The sequence below is a fragment of the Myotis nattereri genome, assembly GCF_964212035.1.
Source record: "Myotis nattereri genome assembly, chromosome: 2".
In the NCBI taxonomy this organism is placed as follows: Eukaryota; Metazoa; Chordata; class Mammalia; order Chiroptera; family Vespertilionidae; genus Myotis; species Myotis nattereri.
The window spans coordinates 131,654,102-131,674,613 of NC_138076.1; the positions used below are offsets into that span (position 1 = coordinate 131,654,102).

At 47.8% G+C, this 20,512-nt stretch overlaps 1 protein-coding gene across 2 annotated transcripts; it reads left to right on the forward strand.

The window, feature by feature from the left end:
- The first annotated feature begins 12,075 nt into the window (after positions 1-12,075).
- Positions 12,076-16,787, forward strand: DUSP6 (dual specificity phosphatase 6). Of its 2 annotated transcripts, XM_081083323.1 has the most exons (3): positions 12,076-13,220; positions 13,791-14,228; positions 15,268-16,787. In XM_081083323.1, exons 1-3 carry the CDS (start codon positions 12,821-12,823, stop codon positions 15,573-15,575), a joined length of 1,146 nt encoding a protein of 381 aa, XP_080939449.1. In that variant the 5' UTR covers positions 12,076-12,820; the 3' UTR covers positions 15,576-16,787. The 2 variants fall into 2 exon arrangements, with proteins under 2 accessions (XP_080939449.1, XP_080939450.1); XM_081083324.1 differs by lacking the exon at positions 13,791-14,228 and having other exon boundaries at positions 12,351-13,220.
- Positions 16,788-20,512: the final 3,725 nt, after the last annotated feature.

Consider the following 20,512-nt stretch of genomic DNA (forward strand, 5'->3'; position numbering starts at 1 on the left):
TTATTGGTCCTGGCCAGGTAGCTCAGTTGGTTAGTGTGTCATTCCATGCACCAAAAGGTTGCGGGTTCAATTCCTGGTCAAGGCACATACCTAGGTTTCGGGTTTGATCCCCAGTTGGGCCATGTATGGCTACATATCGATGTTTCTCTCTCTCAAATCAATTTTAAAAAATTAAAATTATCAGATGGCCATATTATTAATAAACTAGAGGTCTAGTGCATGGATTCATGCACCGGTGGGGTCCCTTGGCGTGGCCTGCGCCCTCTCACAATCTGGGACCCCTCAGGGATGTTGGACTGCCAGTTTTGGCCCGATCCCCACAGGCCAGGACGAGGGACCCCACCAGTGCACAAATCCATGCACCGGGCCTCTAGTATGCATATAAGATCTTTGGTTAATCTCTTCCCACCCTCCTCCCCTCCCCCTTCCCTCTGAGATTCATCAGTCTGTTCCATGTTTCCATGCCTGTGCATTGAGCATCTGCCCCCTGGTGGTCAGTGCGCATCATAGCTACTGGTCAAATGGTCAAACAGTCCGGCACTTAGCATATTAGGCTTTTATTACTTTATTAATAAATGCATAAATCTTTATTACTTCCCTTTATAACTGATACTTTGTTGTCAGAACAGCCAAGAGTCTGGTTGTTTTCCTTGCGTTCATTGCAGTAAAGGAATCTAACAAGTAATGTATGAGTACATGCAAATGCAGACTGTGATGGTGTGATATTTAAACTGACCTTAAGATAAAATTTGCTTAAGGATTAAAAAGGCTTATTCTTCTATAATCTCCCAGTTGCTTTCTGAAAAATTCCAACAGTTAAGTTTCCCAAGAGATGTTATATTAAGAGAGAACAAATGAATCAGAATCATTTACTGTACCAGAACACTATTTCCATTTGAAAGAGCTAATCATTACATAAATGTACCTCAGAAAGTAGCACATATTATCTTTCTTGAATGTATTCCTGACATGTCTCCTTAATACATACACTCTTTAGTCTTCATGTAGAGTTCGTTGTATGTCTACATTGTCCTATCCTGGGATGGAAGAACCATCAGTTATCTAACATGACTGCTCTTTTGGATCTTGAACTTTGATACTGTTCTAACAGCACACCGAATGCTGCCTTTGTCACATTCCCTCTTAGGTGATTGACCCCACCTGTTGACTTCTTCAGGGGAGTGTCCCCAAGTGATGTATCTTTTTATCCCTCAGCATAGCTTGCACCAACTGAGCAGATATATGAAGAATAGATTTTTGTTTCAGTCTATAATACATTCTGCAACAGACACCAATGGCCTTTTTTCAAAAAGAGGAGAGTCTTCTGATGTGGTTCTGGGTGAAGCAACGGAGACCTCTCTTTCAGAAAGGACCAGGCAGCAGATGGCACAAGATACCACCAGCTGCCCCTGGCTACCAGGCAGACTCTCAGATCCAACACTCAAGCACCAGCTGAAGGCATTTTGCCCAACTCTTCACTTAAACGACTGTTTAACTTCTACTGTGATGCCCCCACCCCATTTCAGCAGCAGGAGCAATAGGAGTAACTTTCCTTACACTTTTATTTGTAATAAAAACAATGGGGAGCCCTAACCAGTTTGGCTCAGTGGATAGAGCATCGGCCTGTGGACTGAAAGGTCCCAGGTTCGATTCTGGTCAAGGGCATATACCTTGGTTGCGGGCACATCCCCAGTAGGAGGTGTGCAGGAGGCAGCTGATCGACGTTTCTCTCTCATCGATGTTTCTAACTCTCAATCCCTCTTCCTTCCTCTCTGTAAAAAAATCAATAAAATATATTTTAAAAAAACAATGGGGATATGGGCCTTTCTTGACAAAACCGCACTTTATGGAACAGTGTTTGTAACCAAACGTGTTGCAATGGCATTTCCATCCTAAAGCAAAGGACGCTTGAAGTAGAAATGCTACTTCTGGGGTAGTGAGTGCTGGCTACTTTGGCAGAAGCTCCCCTCCAAAGAGTGTTTCTGATGCTTCTACTCAACTTCAACTTTTCTGTAGGTTGGAAATTTTTATTATTAAAAGTTAGAGACAAAAGGCAATTTCTTTCCCCAGAAATGGATTGCACCACTGGCATTAGAACAGCATCTCCCCCTCTTTCCTGGCTACAATTACAAGGATCTCTCAGTGCCTCCCCGTGTGAGGTAAGATAAGTATTTTGTCATCTTCTATTAATAGGGAGGGACTCTGAGTCACAGCAGAGGTTTTCCTCGCCCCAGAAGGAAGAAGTGATTATTTCAGGAACAGGACAATTGTGGTGGCGTGGCAGCATTTTCCTAGACAATTGCTTCCTAATTGGATTCTCTGCCTCCAGTTTCTCTTTCCCTTGCAGTCTACTCACTTCTTTGTTACCAGGATCATATTCTGAAATCATGTCACACCCCCGTATAAATATTTTTGATGACTTATCACTGCCTAAAGAAAAATTCCAGACTCTTTAGCATCACATCCAAAGCCCATTTTACCTTTTTAAAAACATATTTTTAGTGATTTCAGAGAGGAAGAGAGAGGGAGAGATAGAAACATCAATGATGAGAGAGAATCATTGACCAGCTGCCTCCTGCAGGCCCCATGGGGAGAGGGAGAAGTCTGCTTATTCATAAGGATCTAAGTGGGACACTTCCCAGCACCCAAGGTTGGTGAACCATTCCCTCTTCTAGCCTGCATTTCCTTTCTATAGCAATTACTGCACTACATTTGTTCGGTCACATTCTAGCTACCTGTGCATGGGCATAACCTCCCCAATGAGACTTATTTTTTTGTGTGATAAAGGGTCCGAATCTTACTCATTCCTATATGTCCCAACAGTCATTTTAGTTCTAGACCCACATGAGTGCTCAAACACCATGGTGTTGTCAAGAGAAACTTTCTTTTAGGCAAATGCACATGAGGACTGTGTACGTGAGCCAGCATCATGGTGGAGGCCCCAGACGCCCAGGATGAAACACCTCAAGCTGCCTCCACTAAACAGGGGGGGGTGGAGACAGCTAGGAAAGGCCTCAGCCCATGTTTTGTAAATGGCCCAATAGGAGACAATAAGACCTGGGTGACGCAGGACACTAGTAACCCCAGTGCTCAGCCAATGAGGAACCAGCAGGCGGACTCTCACGCCCTGGGCCTAGGCCAGTGACGACGAACCTTTTGAGCTCGGCGTGTCAGCATTTTGAAAAACCCTAACTTAACTCTGGTGCCGTGTCACATATAGAATTTTTTTGATATTTGCAACCATAGTAAAACAAAGACATATTTTTGATATTTATTTTATATATTTAAATGCCATTTAACAAAGAAAAATCAACCAAAAAAATGAGTTCATGTGTCACCTCTGACACGTGTGTCATAGGTTCGCCATCACTGGCTAGGCAGGGGTCGGCAAACTCATTAGTCGACAGAGCCAAATATCAACAGTACAACGATTGAAATTTCTGTTGAGAGCCAAATTTTTTAAACTTAAACTATATAGGTAGGTACATTGTTATTAACTTAATTAGGGTACTCCTAAGGCTTAGGAAGAGCCACACTCAAGGGGCCAAAGAGCCGCATGTGGCTCGCAAGCCGCAGTTTGCCGACCATGGCTAGGGGATAAACAGCCTGCGATCACTATTCTGTGTGTGCCTGTATAACCGGAGGGGCACCCACTCTGCAAGAACATATCAAAAGGCTCATTTTTGCCATACTTATGTCTCCGAGTTCATTATATGAATTCTGACAGGTGAGCATTTCTCACATCTCTACCCTCAATTCTTTGATTGACAGCACCTCGCAGAAAGGGCCACACTGAAGGAAAAGCCGCAGGTTCCTAAAATCAGAACCAGCAGTTTGGAGTCTCACTGGGGGCAGGATCCCAGCTGCCCCAAGTCATGGAGCAGCTGAAGTGAAGGGTGGGAGGCTCCACGGTGCTTAGAGGCTATGTGGTTCCACATGCAGGTGGGCTGGCTGCCTTCTGCTATCTGGGTCCTGCAAGATCCACAGGCCTTGCCACACCTCCTCTAACAATCACACATCAGAAATGCCACCCATTTCAGCAACAGTAATATTTTTTAAACATCCTTTATGCTAAATTTTAAAAATCCTGCAGGTCACCCAGTCTAAGGCATTGTTTCAAATTAAAGAATGTTACAGCTAATTACCTATCCCTAAAGCATTAGAGTACTAGGATAGTTATACTCAATTACTTAAAAGCAAATTACCATACAGACAACGTAGCAAAAGGGCAGAGAAATTGCACCATAAAGGCCTTTTCCCAGGGAAACTGGTTAGGTGAGGGTAAGGGGGAGGGAGAGCAAGTGGGTGAGGAGGAGCATGACCTGGCAAGGTTTTAGGCTTTGGAGGATGGGAATACTACAAAAGATGCATACTTGTCAGGCGTTTAATAAAATAAACTTGGCCTCATATATGTGCAGAATTACTATATAAACTGTTAGCAGGCGGCCTGTTTACTCAAGGTTACAGTGTGGCCTGCAGCACAGCAGTCTTCACCCAGGAATGGAAGATTCCTTCCAGTCCCGGAGCATGGCTCTCATCGCCAGTGGCTCTGACACTCCCTCCTTCTCCCCTATCTGAAAAGTTCCTGCTATGCAGGAAAGTCAGCGGAAGGAAGGAACTTCCCAGAGGATGAGCCTTCTGAGATGAGTGCATAAATGGGAGCTCCCATCAGCAACTGCAAACCCAGGTCACTGAGAGAGAATGGGACACGAATTGCTAGGGCCAGTAGACTCCCAATTCCCTCTTTGTAGGATATGCAGTCAACAGGAATGGCCGTGAGCCGGCAGCGAAGGGGAGAAAATGCCTGCTGCTTCGGCCAGTGAGCCCCAGACAGCTGGGAAATCCCAGCTGTCAGCATCCCCTACGCCCCCAATTTGTCCTGGTCTCTTGGCACACTGAGACAATGTGATTTCTGGGCTGCTCACATCAGCAACTAAGAGGACTGGTAAAGCAATCTACTAAAATAATTTTTCAAAATTGTACATGGATTGTTTTTCTGTTCCTGAGAACAAAACTGACATGTAGAGTTTTCTATTATATAATCCCTTTTCAGCAAGGTCAAAAAGGTTTATTTAGAGGTATGTATATTCGTGTGTGTGTGTGTGTGTGTGTGTGTGTGTGTAACATAAAAACAGGTAACTGTCAATTATTATTGTTTCAGGACTGTTCCTACCCCTTTACAAATCTGCGTCACTTATTACAATAGTCCTATGATATGTTATCCCCATTTTCCAGGTGAGATTATGCAACTCCTGCAGTCACATGACTGGAAAGCATTGGAATCCAGGTTAATTTAACTCCAGATCTAACAGTCTTGACCAGCAATATAAAAGTTAACAAATTAGCCCTGATCTGGCTGGTATTACGGTGTTACTCTGTGGTTAGAGCATCGGCCCGCAGACTGAAGGATCAAGGGTTCAATTCCTGGTCAAGGGCACGTACCTGGGTTGCAGGTTCTATCCCAGGCCCCCACTGGGGGCTAGTGTGGGAGTCAACTAATCAATGTGTCTCTCTCACATCAATGTTTCTCTCTCCTTCCTCCCTCCCTTCCTTCCACCCTTTCTGAAAACCAATGGGAAAAATACCGAGTGAGGATTAACAAAAAGAAAAAGCTAAATTATGTTGAAGCTGCCATTTTATCAGGTCAAATCCATAACTGGCTGCGTGAAGGCATGTTTTAGCCACTCTTATTGAGTAGTGGGCAGAATACACTAGAGAGACTTCCAAGGTTCTGAAATGTGAGCTGGGGTTCCAGGGTAATTACCTGACATTTGAGCTCAGCCTTCCCCACTATAAAACTGTGGCACACCTGCTTTGCAGAGTTACCATGGCATTCACATGTTCAAAGTTCAGTGTAGATTAGATTGTTGCCATTAAGTTGCTATTTTCATGATTATAGAAATATAACTGTTATAATCACCTATCAAATGGCCTAAAGTAGTATTGCTTAGACAGGAGCGTGGAGGCCCCTGGGGTTCCACCAACATATTCTTGGAGGATCTGTGAGTTCTTAATAAACTGAGTTTATTAAGTTTGATAAACTGAGCAAAAGTGTTCCTTGTGATGTGGACATGCATTTCCACTGATCGCTAAGGCAAAAATGGGCTGACAGGAAGTAGTCCCTAGTTTGAAGAATAATTAGTTCTCTTACACAGCAGCGATTTGTGCTGCACATATCTGAGCAAATAAAGGAACACAAGAAAAGTCACCAGAGAAAACAGGGCTCACATATGGAGGCACAGACAAGTAATGTGCATGTAAATGCATCATGGCTAATGCCAAAGAGGCTGCACACATGACGCTTCATGACATGACCAGGAAGGCTCTGGAAAGATGAACATATAGTCCCTGGCCTCCCTGGATGGCAACATAAGCCCAATTTCCCACTAAGGATCATCCCTGGGGCTTTGGAAATGATACAAAGGCAAGCAAAGTGCTGTAGCCTGTCCTTCCCGCCCCCTCCCCCCACCCCCCTACCCCCTTGGCTGTCCTGCAGAGATGCAGCTTCCTGGGGACTTCTCGCACACATTTACATGTGCTTTTACATTTCCTACTTTGTGAAAATAAAGGATTAGAGGGAAGAATCAATGTTTTCCTGCTGGAATGAAAGGGACTAAAGCTTTTGAAAGAAGAAATCAACATTGTTATATTTAAATTAAATTTCTTGGTAAAGACTTCAAAAGAATCTTCTAGATAAATTCTCTCTGGGATCCTGAAGGTAAATTACGTGCATTCCCTCAGGTGATGGAAAACAGAAACACAAGAAAGCGGATGAAGACCATCATTTTTGAAAGCTTAGCCCGATTGGGGCCACGGTCGAAATTTCACATTAGTTCCCATTTTTTCTGCCGGTTGTATCATTCTGGCAAGATGATCAAGTGCCATGTCGTCTATGGGAATGCTCCAACCACGCCCTAGATGTGCCTGTGGGTGTGTGATTCTGCCACTGCTACCGACCAGCTTACCTGTTAGTGCCATCTAACCTAACCTGCCTTGCCCCCACTCCTGAACTGTTTAGGAAAAGCGTTAACCCTGCAGCCCCTCACCCTGGGGCAAGCTCCCTAAAGCTGCCAGTGAGAAGCTGTTTGATTGCAAACCCGGATCTGCAGTTGTGCTTTTCATTTGGGGCACATACTTGAAACTCCTTTTGGTTTTCTCTGTGCACAGCCTATCCTACTGTCAGCCCTTTGGGCCTCTTCGGTTCCTGTTGATCAGACATAACTCGCTGTCTTTTTTTTTTTTTTTAATATATTTTATTGATTTTTTACAGAGAGGAAGGGAGAGAGATAGAGAGTTAGAAACATCGATGAGAGAGAAACATCGATCAGCTGCCTCCTGCACATCTCCTACTGGGGATGTGCCTGCAACCCAGGTACATGCCCCTGACCAGAATCGAACCTGGGACCCTTCAGTCCGCAAGCCGACGCTCTATCCACTGAGCCAAACCGGTTTCGGCCTCGCTGTCTTTTTTGAGGAATCTGCCAAGAGACCTCACCAATAGTTCTGCACCCCAGACGCCCTTTACTTCCAGGCAGCCCATTTCAAAGATATTTCTCAAATGCAGTTAAATTCCATTCTGAGGTCTAGTTGTTCTGAAAGCCACTGTCACTTTGAGGGCTCCCTGGGACTTCTAAAAGTGAATCTTGAATATGCCACATGCCTGCACTTTAAGTCAGACCTTCCAAAACATGCTCTCCCTATTAGCTGAAAATCTGTGTAACTATTTTCACACGACGTGCTAATAAATGTATTCATAGCGATTATTCCAAGAAGAAGATTAGAGGTCATGCTAACCCTTTTGGGTCACTTAAATCCCAAGTGTCCCTGAGGCAGGAAAATTCCTGCAAAGCTGGAATGCTTCTTCAATTGTCAAGCAAACATTCGCAACCAAAAGACACTTTTAAGCAGCTTCCCAGGGGGAAGAATTCAAGCCTGGGTTCTAGGTGCACGCGCACGCATACGCACACGGAGAAATTAGGATCTTGGGAAATTGCTTCCCTGCACATAGACACAGCCCTCTACACACGAACCACACCCTAAGCAGGGAACCCGGGCCTCTGGAAGTAAGGAAGCCTGTGATTCTCCCAGTTGTTAGAACTCTTTTGAGAATGTTTCCTGGGAGGCTGGGTGACAGGGCCAGGAAGAGGAGATTCAAGACAGGAGCATCAGCAACAGCAAGTCAGCTCTGTGCAGGAATAAAGCAGTGAGTTTTAAAAAGTCATCATTTAAGTCCCCATATTGAGTCCCCAACACTTTTTGTATGTCACCTAGGTTGTCGCTAATCCTCACAGTCCTTTGAGGATTATAACTAATCCCAACTTTGCACACTACTGAATTCCCTTCCTTGCTTTATTTTTCTCCATAGCACTTTCACTTTCTAATATACTGTAGAATTATTTCTGTAATCGATTGTCTGTCCTCAATAGGATGCAAGCTCTGGGAAGGCAGGCATTCTTTGTCTTGTTCACTGCTGCTTTCTGGAACCTGGAATAGATGAGCCAATGAATGCATGAATGGAGGCACAGAGAGGTTAGTAACTGCTCTCTGTCAGACCACAAGTGAGTGGTAGAGCTAAGATTTAAACCCAGGCCCATGTGCTACACAGACTAGGTAAGTAATGGTAGTTGTGACGATCCAAAACACACTGTGAGGAGGAACAATGTGCAACATTTACTGCGTGGTTAACTAAATGAAGAGGTGCATACAGTCAAAGAAAACCACCAGATGCAGAAGGAGCAGGAAAGTAAGCCTAACTTTTGATCCTAACATGTGTGGGGAGGGTGCAACAGATAATGTGACTCTGGTGGTTAAAATCCAAAAGGCAGACCTTAATCCTGCACATTCCAGCAGGTAACAGCACAGTGTATGATCTCTACAACATCCTGTATTACTTACATGTATGTGGTTAATCCTGAAAGGTCTTGTCTCAAATCCTGGCCCCACCATTTCCTAATCTGTGACCTCAGGTAAAGTCATTCCTCTGTGAATGGAGAGAATTTACATGGGTTTTCTGAAGACTGACCAAAGTTAGGAACTTGGAGAAATCGGGACCATGCCTACCGTGTAGTAAGTGCCCAATACGTATTATTTCTATTAGGTCGTTTTGGTGTGGTTGGAGAAGAAACAGGGTGTTTCAAAAGGGACCCCTGAGGGAGAAGTTAGAAAGGTACCTGGGTACTTCCTGTCTGTTAACCCAGTTAAAGGGTTTTGACCCTGGTCTGTAACAGCACCTGCTTTGCTTGGCAGCCGGGTTGGGATGGATTCAACTGCTCAGGGCAGTTCCGCAGAGGGTTTCTCTGTAGACGAGCCGATTCCAGGCGAGCTGTGAGGCAGCCCGCGAAGGGGGTCTTTGGGATGGAAAGGACTCAGGCCTCTGTACAGGTTCGGAATTCAGAGCGATAAAAATAGTATCAACAGCTAACAGCACACCATGTTAGGGCATTTCGCTTTACCCATCCAATCATCGCAGGTATTTTTATCTTCATTTTAACACCGTGGGAGACTGCGGCGTAGAACAGTTAGAAGATTTAACCACGGTCGAATGTTTAGGAAGCGACTGGGGCACAATTTAAACCCGGGCCGCCCGGCTCCGAGGCGGTTTGCGGCGCCTGTTTTCGGACCTAGCGGCCCGACCGGTGGTCCGCGGGGGCCCCGCGGCGCAGGGGAGGGCTCTGCCCTTTTGGAAAACGCGACGAGAAGGACAGACATTCGGCCGCGAAAGCCTTCAGAAGCACGGGTCAGACTATATGTTTCCATCTTCGAGTTTGCAAAGTGTTGCGAATATCCTCCCAAATTTATGGCCAGGTTCAGGTAACTGCGTTTTTAAAATAGCAAAATAGAGCCCTCGCCAATTTGGTTCAGTGGATGGAGCCTGGGCCTGCAGCCTGAAGGGTCCCGGTTGGATTCCCGTCAAGGGCACACGCCCCGGCTGCCGGCTCCCAGTGGGGGGCGTGCAGGAGGCAGCCAATCAATGATTCTCTCTCTTCATTGATGTTTCTCTCTCTCCCTTCCTCTCTGAAATCAATACAAAATTAAATAGAAACCAGCGTTCCTCCCTCCTTTCCTGCGGGAGGTCCCGGCTGAGAGTCCGCTCTTCTCAGTTCTACAGCAGGGCCCCGGCCTCCCCCTACCTCGCCTCCAGGCCCCAGGGACTGGAGCGCCTTGGGTTGGTAACGCCTGTAACAGGTGGGGGCGGATCGGAGGCGTCAAACCCAGCGCAGGCCTCCCCCAGCTGGGACGGGGGAATATCCAGTGAAATATGGGGGTTTTGTTCCAAGGCATGCCCAAAAAAGGAGCGGGGAGAGGAGCTCGGCCACCCCCGCCTTCGTCGCACACGCTCCTCCAGGGGCCGCCCGCCCGCGGCAGCGCTCCAAACTTGGCAACCTGGGCCTCGCGAGCAGCCTGCTTTTTTTAGCTTACATTCCCCAAACCAGGGGAGAGGCGGGTGACTGCAAATGCAAATCGGAGCGGGGCGTCAGCAGGCTGGCCCGTGGGTGCGGGAGTCTGGCTGAGGGAGACCCCACGACCTCAGGTGCCCTCCGTTACCCTTGCGATGGGCACAGAGCGCCGGGAGGGGCGCTCGGAACAGCCGCTCCCGGCCCGGCCAAGCCACTGCCCCCGCTTCCGCCTCCCTGGCGGCGGCCGCACAATGAGCGGCCTCTTCTCCGCCCGGGGTTAGGGAGGGGAGGCCGGATTAGGGCCCGCGCCTTCCGGCCTCGGCCCCCCCTCCCCGCCCCAGCGCCGCCGGCCGCACACAGGTGGTTTTCCGCTCAGGAGAGGCAGGCCCCGGCGTTTTTATATTAACAATGGAGCTCTGCGCTCAGGACTGCGCCTCCCCGTCGCCGAGGCCCCGGCCGGGCCCCGCCTCCATCCGGCCCCCAGCTGGCTCCCCTCCCCTGCCTGCGCCCCGGCGCCTCGGCTGCTCGGAGGCTGGGCCAACACCGCCCGGGTTACCTGTTGGCTCTGCAGAGCTGCAGAGACGTCCCCCGGGACCCCCAGCCCTCCTTAGGAGCCGGGGGATCCCGGCATGCACCCCCTCACCCTCCCTGGGCCGCTACGGAGCCCTCAGCCCCGCACCGTCAGCGGAGTCGCCCCCACTACGGCGCCCACCTTGCTAGGAGACCGGGGTGACAGGGGTGCTGACAAGCAGTGCAATGCGCAGGCGCGGCCCGTCCTCCGCGAGAGCCGTGACGCAGGGGAGGGGGCTGCGGTTCACGCTGGGAAGAGAGTGGTAGGGTGCGGGGTGGGCAGGCTCCCCTTGGACATTCCGCTCTGTCTACACAGTCACCGCTCGCCGAGCCCAATTTATCCCTGCAACCTGCAGGCTTGCGGGAGGGCTTCCCCGAGCCTCCACGATGGTGGGCCAGCCCACAGGCTCCGAGCGCCCTAGTGCACCTCGCGCGGGCGGCCCCGCCCGAGCAGCGCCTTTTTCGGAAGCCGAGCTTCCTGCCCAGAAATAAGTAAGGAGCGCGACCCCCACCCCCTCAGCGCACGGTGGGTGAGCGGCGCGGGGGCCAGGATCACAGGAACAATGGCTCTGGCTCCCTGCGCCCCACGCCGCTGGAGGGGGATAAAAGCATCAGACTGTCCAACAAGTTTGTTTCTGCAGTCTCCACTGTTTAAAAATAATAATTAAAACGCTATTTAAAAAAAAAAAGTTTGATTCCTATTATCTGGACAACAGGTATTTGTTTGCTTGCTTTAAAATGTTTCAATATAATCCTGGTTTGTTTCCAAAGATGTTGGATTAACATTTAACACCTCACCGGTCACTAAAGCGCAGGCAGTCCAGCAGCCCCAACACAGCCTCGGCTAAAAGCACATCAGAGCCAACAGAATTGGGCTTTTTAAACAGGAAAAGAAAGGTCACACCGCCGAAAGGAGGGCGGGGGAGGAGGGGTAAGGCGAACTCCAGTCCAAATGAGTTTAAAGGGAATAAAAAGGAAAAAAAAAAAGTCAGCGCAAGTTTTCCTAAAGCTCGCTTGGTCACGAACAAGGGCTTTTGTGCCTGCTAATTGCACCATTTGTGCGCAAAAGTTCCGACGCGAAGTGTGAACTCTCAACAGAAGGAAACATGAGACAACTGAAGTGCCCTGGTTTATGTGCCCTGCTCCTCCGCCGCCGCCTCTTCTTTCTCCTTCCTCCCGCCGAGGCCGCTGTTGCAGCTTGTTTGCACTGGGGCTTATCCGGAGCGGAAATTCCTTTCCGTTTTTGTGAATGACAAACTCATTAACAATTCATCAACACAACCTGTTCCAGCCGGCCCGTCTCCACGGCAACAGCCCCTTCCGCAGCTCGCTCATTGGCTGGCGGGGAGAATGTATCCATTGAGACGCTCGCTGTTTGTATCCATTGAGGAGCTGCCTTGCGCTGGGGGTGTGCGAGGGCTGAGTCCGAGGGAGACAGAGAGAGTGCCAGGCTTGAATAACCTGAGGAGAAAGACGCTCGGGTGGATTTGAGGTGCAGCCTTGGAGGGAGGGATTAGGAGCCGCTGGACTTTTTTTCTCTCCCTCCCCTCTCAGTAGCCCGGAGTCCAAATTAATTGGATTTCATTCACTGGGGAGAAACAAAACTGTCTGGGCAGCTTCATTCAGAGCGACTCATTGACACCGAAAGCGAGCGGCTGCAGCCGGGTGCAGAGGAAAGAAACCGCCGGCTTCACTTCTGTCTCGCCTTCCCCAGCCTCTTAACCCTGTTTGGGAAGAGCGAGGTGGAATTCAACCCCGCTCCGTGAGCGGCGGCTTCGCGTGGCGCGCTCGGCCTATGCCTGCCCCGAGGGGCGACTGCTAGGCACCCCACCCTCTCTCGCAGCTCGACCCCCATGATAGATACGCTCAGACCCGTGCCCTTCGCGTCGGAAATGGCGATCAGCAAGACGGTGGCGTGGCTCAACGAGCAGCTGGAGCTGGGCAACGAGCGGCTGCTGCTGATGGACTGCCGGCCGCAGGAGCTGTACGAGTCGTCACACATCGAGTCAGCCATCAACGTGGCCATCCCGGGCATCATGCTGCGGCGCCTGCAGAAGGGCAACCTGCCCGTGCACGCGCTCTTCACGCGCGGTGAGGACCGGGACCGCTTCACCCGGCGCTGCGGCACCGACACCGTGGTGCTGTACGACGAGAGCAGCAGCGACTGGAACGAGAACACGGGGGGCGAGTCGGTGCTGGGACTGCTGCTAAAGAAGCTCAAGGACGAGGGCTGCCGGGCCTTCTACCTGGAAGGTATGTGCGGGGGAGCAGGGCAGGGGGTGCGGGCTGTGGGCGGCCGGCGGGGCGCGCGGACTGGAGGTGCCCTGGCTGCGCGTGGCTGGCGCTTCTGAGCCGCGCTGCCCAGCCAGGGGTCGTCCGCTCGCTCGGGGCTGCGAACATTGCGCGCCCCGCACCGGGGAGCCAGGCCGGCGCAGAATTCACCCGCTCCCGGGGAGCAGGCACCCGCAGAATATCCTCCACCTCGCCTTGCTTTCTATCGTTCGATTTTGAATTAAAATTTGCAGGGTGCGATAGGTAGGTCGTTGGGGTGCATGTTGGCATTTCCTAGCCCCTCAGAGAATATTCAGGAAAGTTGCCATTTTGTGCATTTCCGGATTCAAAAGAATAAGGGCTCCCAGGGGAGGCGGGGCCCCGTTCGTTCCATTTCCAGGGGTGCACATTGAAGTGTCTTTATACATCTGGTTCTGTGTGTAGGGGGGTCGTAAGGTGCTGTGGTGTTTCCAGCGCCCGGCTGCGGCTTTCAAAGCTGTGAAAACTACTACGGGATCTCGAGTTACACGATTGCTTTTCTCGTCCTGGCAGGTGGCTTCAGTAAGTTCCAAGCCGAGTTCGCCCTGCACTGCGAGACCAATCTAGACGGCTCGAGTAGCAGCAGCTCGCCGCCGCTGCCAGTGCTGGGGCTCGGGGGCCTGCGGATCAGCTCCGACTCCTCCTCGGACATTGAATCTGACCTTGACCGAGACCCCAATAGTGCAACGGACTCGGATGGCAGCCCGCTGTCCAACAGCCAGCCTTCTTTCCCGGTGGAGATCTTGCCCTTCCTTTACTTGGGCTGTGCCAAGGACTCCACCAACCTGGACGTGTTGGAGGAGTTTGGCATCAAGTACATCTTGAACGTCACCCCCAATTTGCCGAATCTCTTTGAGAACGCAGGAGAGTTTAAATACAAGCAGATCCCCATCTCGGATCACTGGAGCCAAAACCTGTCCCAGTTTTTCCCTGAGGCCATTTCTTTCATAGGTGAGACTAATTAACAGCACTCGCTCACTTTTACATGCCAAAGTCTTAGCTCACAGAGTTTTTAAGCTTTCGATCTTTCTTGCTGCTTGCCAATTTGTCAGTCTGCAGGTCTCTAATATTCCGAGGGCCTTCTTAATTCTGGTTCATCTTCTTGCTAAGGAAATCAAAAGTCCCTTTTGATAAGGCTAGTGACCACAGGTGTATTTGAAATGCCGGCTGTTTCTTAACTCTTTGAATTCAGTCATTTGGAAGGGGAGGGGTGGCACTCACAGTCAGACCACAGAATATTCCGACAATCTTTGGAATGGGGGAAGGCTAGAAAGAAGTACTTATGGTAGGCAGGAATTCTAGCATTGCTGTAGAATTTTAAAAGACCTGGGAGCTATTTTATGACATCAAGGCCGTTGTTGGAAAGCCCTACGAGTGCTAGATGTTAAAATCCAGTTGAATGTTACTGTGATACCAGTGAACAGTGAGACAGTGCGGGTAACCTGAGCCCAGCAGGAAGGACTGTGGGCTGGAAGCCTGGAGAAGCGAATCTCCAGGCATTGTAATGCATTTCCTATTACAAAGGAACTCATTTTCAGGCCATGTCGACATCCTGTTCCTCCTAATGGGCTGTCCCCTGTGACTTCCCTCTCTCTTTTAAAATGCCTGAATACCTCCATTGTTAGCTGCACAACAGTTGGAGAATAATTTAATAGACCCTTGCCGGCTGCTTGTCTGTATAAAAGGCATTCACTACCATATTGCAGGGTTTCTGGTATTCACATGCTGAGGCAAAGAATGCACACATTAAGGAGTTTTTTGTTGGCAGAAACTTAATACAAAAGCTCCCTTTTCAGAAAACATCTGAAATATGTAATTGTGCCCAGTGTACATGTTTTATCGAAATGATACATTTTTTTTTGCTGCCTGCAGGGCTCAACTGCCACACACGATTACTCTCTGAATCTTTTAAAAAATTCACCTTTGAGACTGATCATTCACAAAGGGTGGTTTTCGGTCTATTGAAAGCTTGCCTTTCTTGTGTTTACAGATGAAGCCCGGGGCAAAAAGTGTGGCGTCTTGGTGCATTGCTTGGCCGGCATCAGCCGCTCAGTCACCGTGACCGTGGCTTATCTCATGCAGAAGCTCAATCTGTCCATGAACGATGCTTATGACATTGTCAAGATGAAGAAATCCAACATCTCCCCCAACTTCAACTTCATGGGCCAACTGCTGGACTTCGAGAGGACGCTGGGACTCAGCAGCCCCTGTGACAACCGGGTCCCTGCGCAGCAGCTCTACTTCACCACCCCCTCCAACCAGAATGTCTACCAGGTGGACTCCCGGCAATCCACGTGAAAGGCCCCACATTCCTCCGAGCTGGGATGTGTCCTTTCCTTCAGCAGTTTCTCTTGGCAGCATCGGCTGGGCTGCTTTCTTTGTCTGTGGTCCCAGGTGTGCAAATGACACCTGCTGTCTGTTAGACAAGGTTATCACATGTGGAATTGGTTATTACAGAGGGAGAGATTTGCTCCAATCTCCATGGGAAAAACAGGACTTGCTGTATAGATACAGGCAGTAGGTCTGGTCCATACCCATGTGTACAGCCTACCCATGCAGGGACTGGAATTTGAGGACTTCCAGATAAATAGGGTAGGACCAAATGGTAGGATAGGAGCTTGTGTTCTCTAGGGCTTTGTACCACTGTTTCTTTTTGCATCTGGAACTGACTATGTTGTCTTCAGTGAAGACTGATCAATTTTGCATATAGAGGAGCCAAAGACAGGTTTCAGCCCTGTAGTATCAGTTTGCAAAAAAAAAAACACAAAAAAAAACCCCACACATTAATAATAGATAAAATAAATCTGATACTCCATTTGATTATTGTAAATATTTGATCTTAAATCACTTGGCAGTGTTTGTTTGAACTGTGTTTGTTTTTTCTTTGATGGGTTTAAAAGAAATCATCCAAAGGAAGAAAGAGCGCTGTACCACTCTTGCAACAACAACAGAACGGAAACTTTTGCTCTTTTCTAATCCAAAGGATATATTTGCAGCATGCTCAACTTTACCAATTCTGAATGACATGATCATGGACACTATAGTCGCTGAGACCTTGTTATGGTGCAGTCCTCAGTATCTTTCATATACCTGCCTTGTGATTTCCCCCACCCCCTTAGTGTAGTTTGACTATGCCTTACCTTTGTAAATATTTTGGCTTGTGTTGTCTTAAAGGGGATACCTTGGAAAGGCACCAAAATCAATGGGCTCACTTTTTTTTTTTTTTAAACTTCAGCTGTGCTAAAACAGTATATTACCTCTGTACAAAATTCTTCAGGGAGCTTCACCTCTAATGCAATACTTTGGGTTGGTTTCTTTCCTTTTAAAAATTTCGTATAAAACTGGAAGTGTGTGTGTGAGCATGGGTACCCATTTCATAGGTGAAGTTGCATATGATTGTGAAGAGGGGGAGTTAGGTTGCTTCATTATGTTCATGGTGTAAAGTTTTGAGATGCAATTTATTATAAGAATGTAAAACCTTAAATTATTAATAAATAACTATTTTGGCTATTGAATGTGTGTATTTTTTTTTAAAAAAAAAATTCTTAATTGTACCTAAATGTGAAGTGACACATTTTAGGTACTTTTCACTTGGGACTGACACTGGATTGTAAAAGCACAGATAGGCCTAGCAGGGCAAAGTTCTCATCTTTTGAGCTACTCCAAGAATGTTTTTCAGGTGTAGTTTATGCAATTAATCTTTTGCTTTAAATAAGGGTGGCATCATAGAATGGACTAAGTATATCATGTGTATGGACAATATTTTCTGTATATATAGTTCCGTGAATATAGTTCTGGCTTATAAGAATTTATATTGGGGTATAAAATGCAGATATTAATGAACAGTCAAAAAGGGAACCCCCAGGGTACCAGAATTAAGATGACAGTAACAGCGTTAACCTCTCCTTTCTCCATCAGGATCTTCTCAATAATGCATATGCCAAGGAGAAAGAAGGGATTAATTATTTTTCCAGTCAGTTACTATCTGGCAATTCTACTTGCAAACTAATCTTAATGCTGGAATAAGGAGTGAGTCAGGAGTGTGTGGCTAAGTATATCCAAGCTTTCTCACTTGAGCCTGGATTTGGCTTTAACGTTTTACATTGGCATTTTAGTTGAAGCTTTGTCACTCCTGTTCTAATGTACTTGGTGTTTAACTGGTTTAGAATGTAGGTCAGAAACCACAATTGACCCTAATGGAGGTTATTTTGAACAGTTTCAGGTAAAGGTTTACTATCCTGTCATTTTCTTGGGACATCCTGTCTCTTTGTCCCAAGTGTAACAGAACACAAGCCAAAAATAAAAGTAAAGGGCAGGCGTGTGTAATCAAAAGAACTAAAACCTAACTACATTTTGTATTCTCTTCAAATGCACTTAGTCCCTTTATCTGCAGTTGGGAAGAAGCTGAGCTTTTCACCCACATGGCACACGTCAGATGCCAGTTGGGTGGTTTGGTAATTTTCATGATAGGCATGTGGCCCTGACTTTATGGCAACCATATCAAACTGTCCAGTGGGACTTTTAGTGAGTGAGCATGTGTAAAAGGCAAATGCACAGAAAACGACCAAGCCAGTCTCCCATTCGGCTTCCCCAAGTCAGCCGGAGCTCAGAAAGGAGAAGTGGGTTGCAGTTCCACTTGGCCCGTGTTAATCCAGTTCTGAACGGTTTCCGCTCCTGGCATTCCCTAGACTGGCTGTTCAAAGTGGGGATTTGCAAGCAGCGTTAGCAATTTCCTGTCCAGCTGCAGCTCAAGTAGCTGTGTGCTTCTCCCCCCCCTTTCTTTGTTCTGGATTCTTTCTCTCTCTTTTTTTTCTTTCTTTTTTCTTTAACATGGGCTGTGGATAATTTTAGTGCATTTCCTCTCTGTGGATTATCATCTTTCCTCCTCAAACTTGCATACATTGAGTTCCTACTGCTCGGCTCAAGCCGACAGCTGGCCTCCCCAGCACTTCCTCTCCGTTCACTGTGGGTTTGTTGTTTGTCAGTCCACTTCTGAAATTAATAATGTTTTCTGGCCAAGTGCCACAAGCCATTACCACAAAGGGGAAGTAACACATATGAATAGCAGGAAGCCATGCAGGGTCACAGTGTGAGCTGAACCTGCGGAGGGAACATAATTGAGCCCGGCCCATTCAGCAAGTGTCTGACATCGATTTGGGGAGCGGGAGCTCCCTGCATTTAAACAGCTCAAGCTGTGAAGAAAAAATAAAAGTTTCCAACAGATTGGTAGCAAATGGTCTTTGTCATCAGTCTGAGTAAAAGAGGGAGCCAGGAGAGTTTTGGGCCCCCATAAAGTGGCAATACTTGGGGTTTCTCCCCCTCCCTCTCCTGGTATATTGTTTCATAAGGCTGGTGAACAGAGGGGGGCCTGCCTCCCTCTATGGCCACAAAAGAACTCATGTGAAATGGGTGGTTTTTATGGTTCACACAAGTCAAAAGATTCAAAGAGCTATTCTCTCTCTTTTTTCTTCTGTGGGAAGGGGAAGGTTGTAACTGACAGCAGGGGCCTCCACCTCTCCTTGGCCTCCCCTCCTGGCCATCCCTCTGTTCCTGTGGTTCCTTTGTGTTTGTAGGAGCCGCGTGAAGGCGATCATTTTGCATCTTGGAGTTGGGCTCACTTCCTGAATGGAGCCTGCAAGCGGTTACTAGGGCAACCTTAGCCAGCAGCCCAGCTCCCGCTCCCTCCTCACCTGCTGTCCCCATTGGTGGCTTCCTCAGGTCTTGGAGAAAGTGTTACCTTTCCTGGCCTTCTGGGGTTAGGGGGGCCTTTCCGGGAAGGATGTTATCTACAGGTTTTGTGGGGGCCGTGGGAGACTTAGGGACTGCACTGGTTGATGGTATACACTGATTTTAGGGTTAAAATCAGACTGAGAAAGAAAGATCTGGGGATAGAAATACCAGCACAGCCTTCAAAGGAGTGAAAACGGAGACTTGCCCAGACCCAACAATTAGGGGACCTGAACTCTAACTCCTGCTCTCTCACTAATGAATCAGATAGCCCCGGGCAAGTCACCCAGCCTCACTGAGTTTCTTTTTTCTTGTCTGTAAAGTGAGAGAGTCTTTGCCTTTCATTCTAGGATTCTCTTATGATTCCAGCCTTCTGGTCACGGGTGGGTGACACAGATGAGGTGAAATAAGGTGCAGAGCAGGTGAAACAATGAACATTTATTGATACTCTCAGATGCTGTACTTCATGTACAGTATTATATCTTTTAATCCTCAAACAGCTCTGTGACATAGATCCTATTATTATCCTTATTTTTCAGTGAGGAAACTGAGGCAGAGAAAGGCCAATAACACCTAAAGTCACCTAATGGGAAGTGGTTGAACTGAGCTTTGGAACGTCAGCTCTTCTTGTAAACTGCCTGCCATAAGTATTTGCTTATCTTTATAAAGTCCCGTGATGTTTAGTGGGAAGTGATGACCCCATTTTACAGCCGAGGAAGCAGAGGAAGCAGAGGTTAAGTGACCTGCCACATCAAACCCCAATCTCAGCCAAATCACGAGAGAGCCAGAGGGCCCCAGCTGGTAAGTTGCCAGAGAGATGTCATATCTGTCTGGAAACTTCCATTCTCCCTTCCGCAGAAAAGTTGCCCTTTCTTGAGCTCATGAGCACATAACTTACAAAACTGGTTTTCCTAAGGATCTCTGGAGTGACTAGCAGCTGTCCAGCCGGCCCTGACCCTTGCCCACACTCCCCTTTTAGGATTACACCAGTGAAAAGGCCCCAGAGAAATTCAATTCCTCAATATGATGCCTCTGGAGAAAAGGTGGGGGGGCGGGTGTTCAGGTGGGGGAGAAAGAGAGAGAAAGAGGTGGCGGAGGGGTGGGGGAGAAGTAAAGGGCGGATGTGATAGCTGGCTGTAAGTAAATATTCTTGAAAAGTCATCTAAAAAAAAAAAATCAGTGTTTAGACCTTAAGCGGTTTCAAAAGAATTACTTTGAGTATACACTTATATGCAGTTTCTCAAGCAGTAATAATCATTTTCCAGAAAGGTCCTACAGACTGAAATTCCAAATACCCTTACTCTTGTGTTCTTATCACAACTGGCCCCAAATCAGTCCAGTTTTAGTGACAGAATCTTCAAGCTTCTTTAGTCCAAAATTGATTTCCTAAGAGTATTTAAGGGCATAGAACAAAGTTCAGACAACTCGCAAATATTTATCTGAGCCTTGATCTGTATTGCACCGGTTTGATGAAACAAGGTTAAAGTAAAAGGCAACAGAAGACTTAA

What these genes read in the sequence shown, in the direction of transcription:
- DUSP6 (XM_081083323.1), top strand. Translation starts at nt 12,821, where the DNA reads ATGATAGATACGCTCAGACCCGTGCCCTTCGCGTCGGAAATGGCGATC. An exon ending in CCGGGCCTTCTACCTGGAAG is followed by an intron (nt 13,221 to 13,790) that starts GTATGTGCGGGG and finishes TCGTCCTGGCAG; the next exon opens with GTGGCTTCAGTAAGTTCCAA. An exon ending in TGAGGCCATTTCTTTCATAG is followed by an intron (nt 14,229 to 15,267) that starts GTGAGACTAATT and finishes TTGTGTTTACAG; the next exon opens with ATGAAGCCCGGGGCAAAAAG.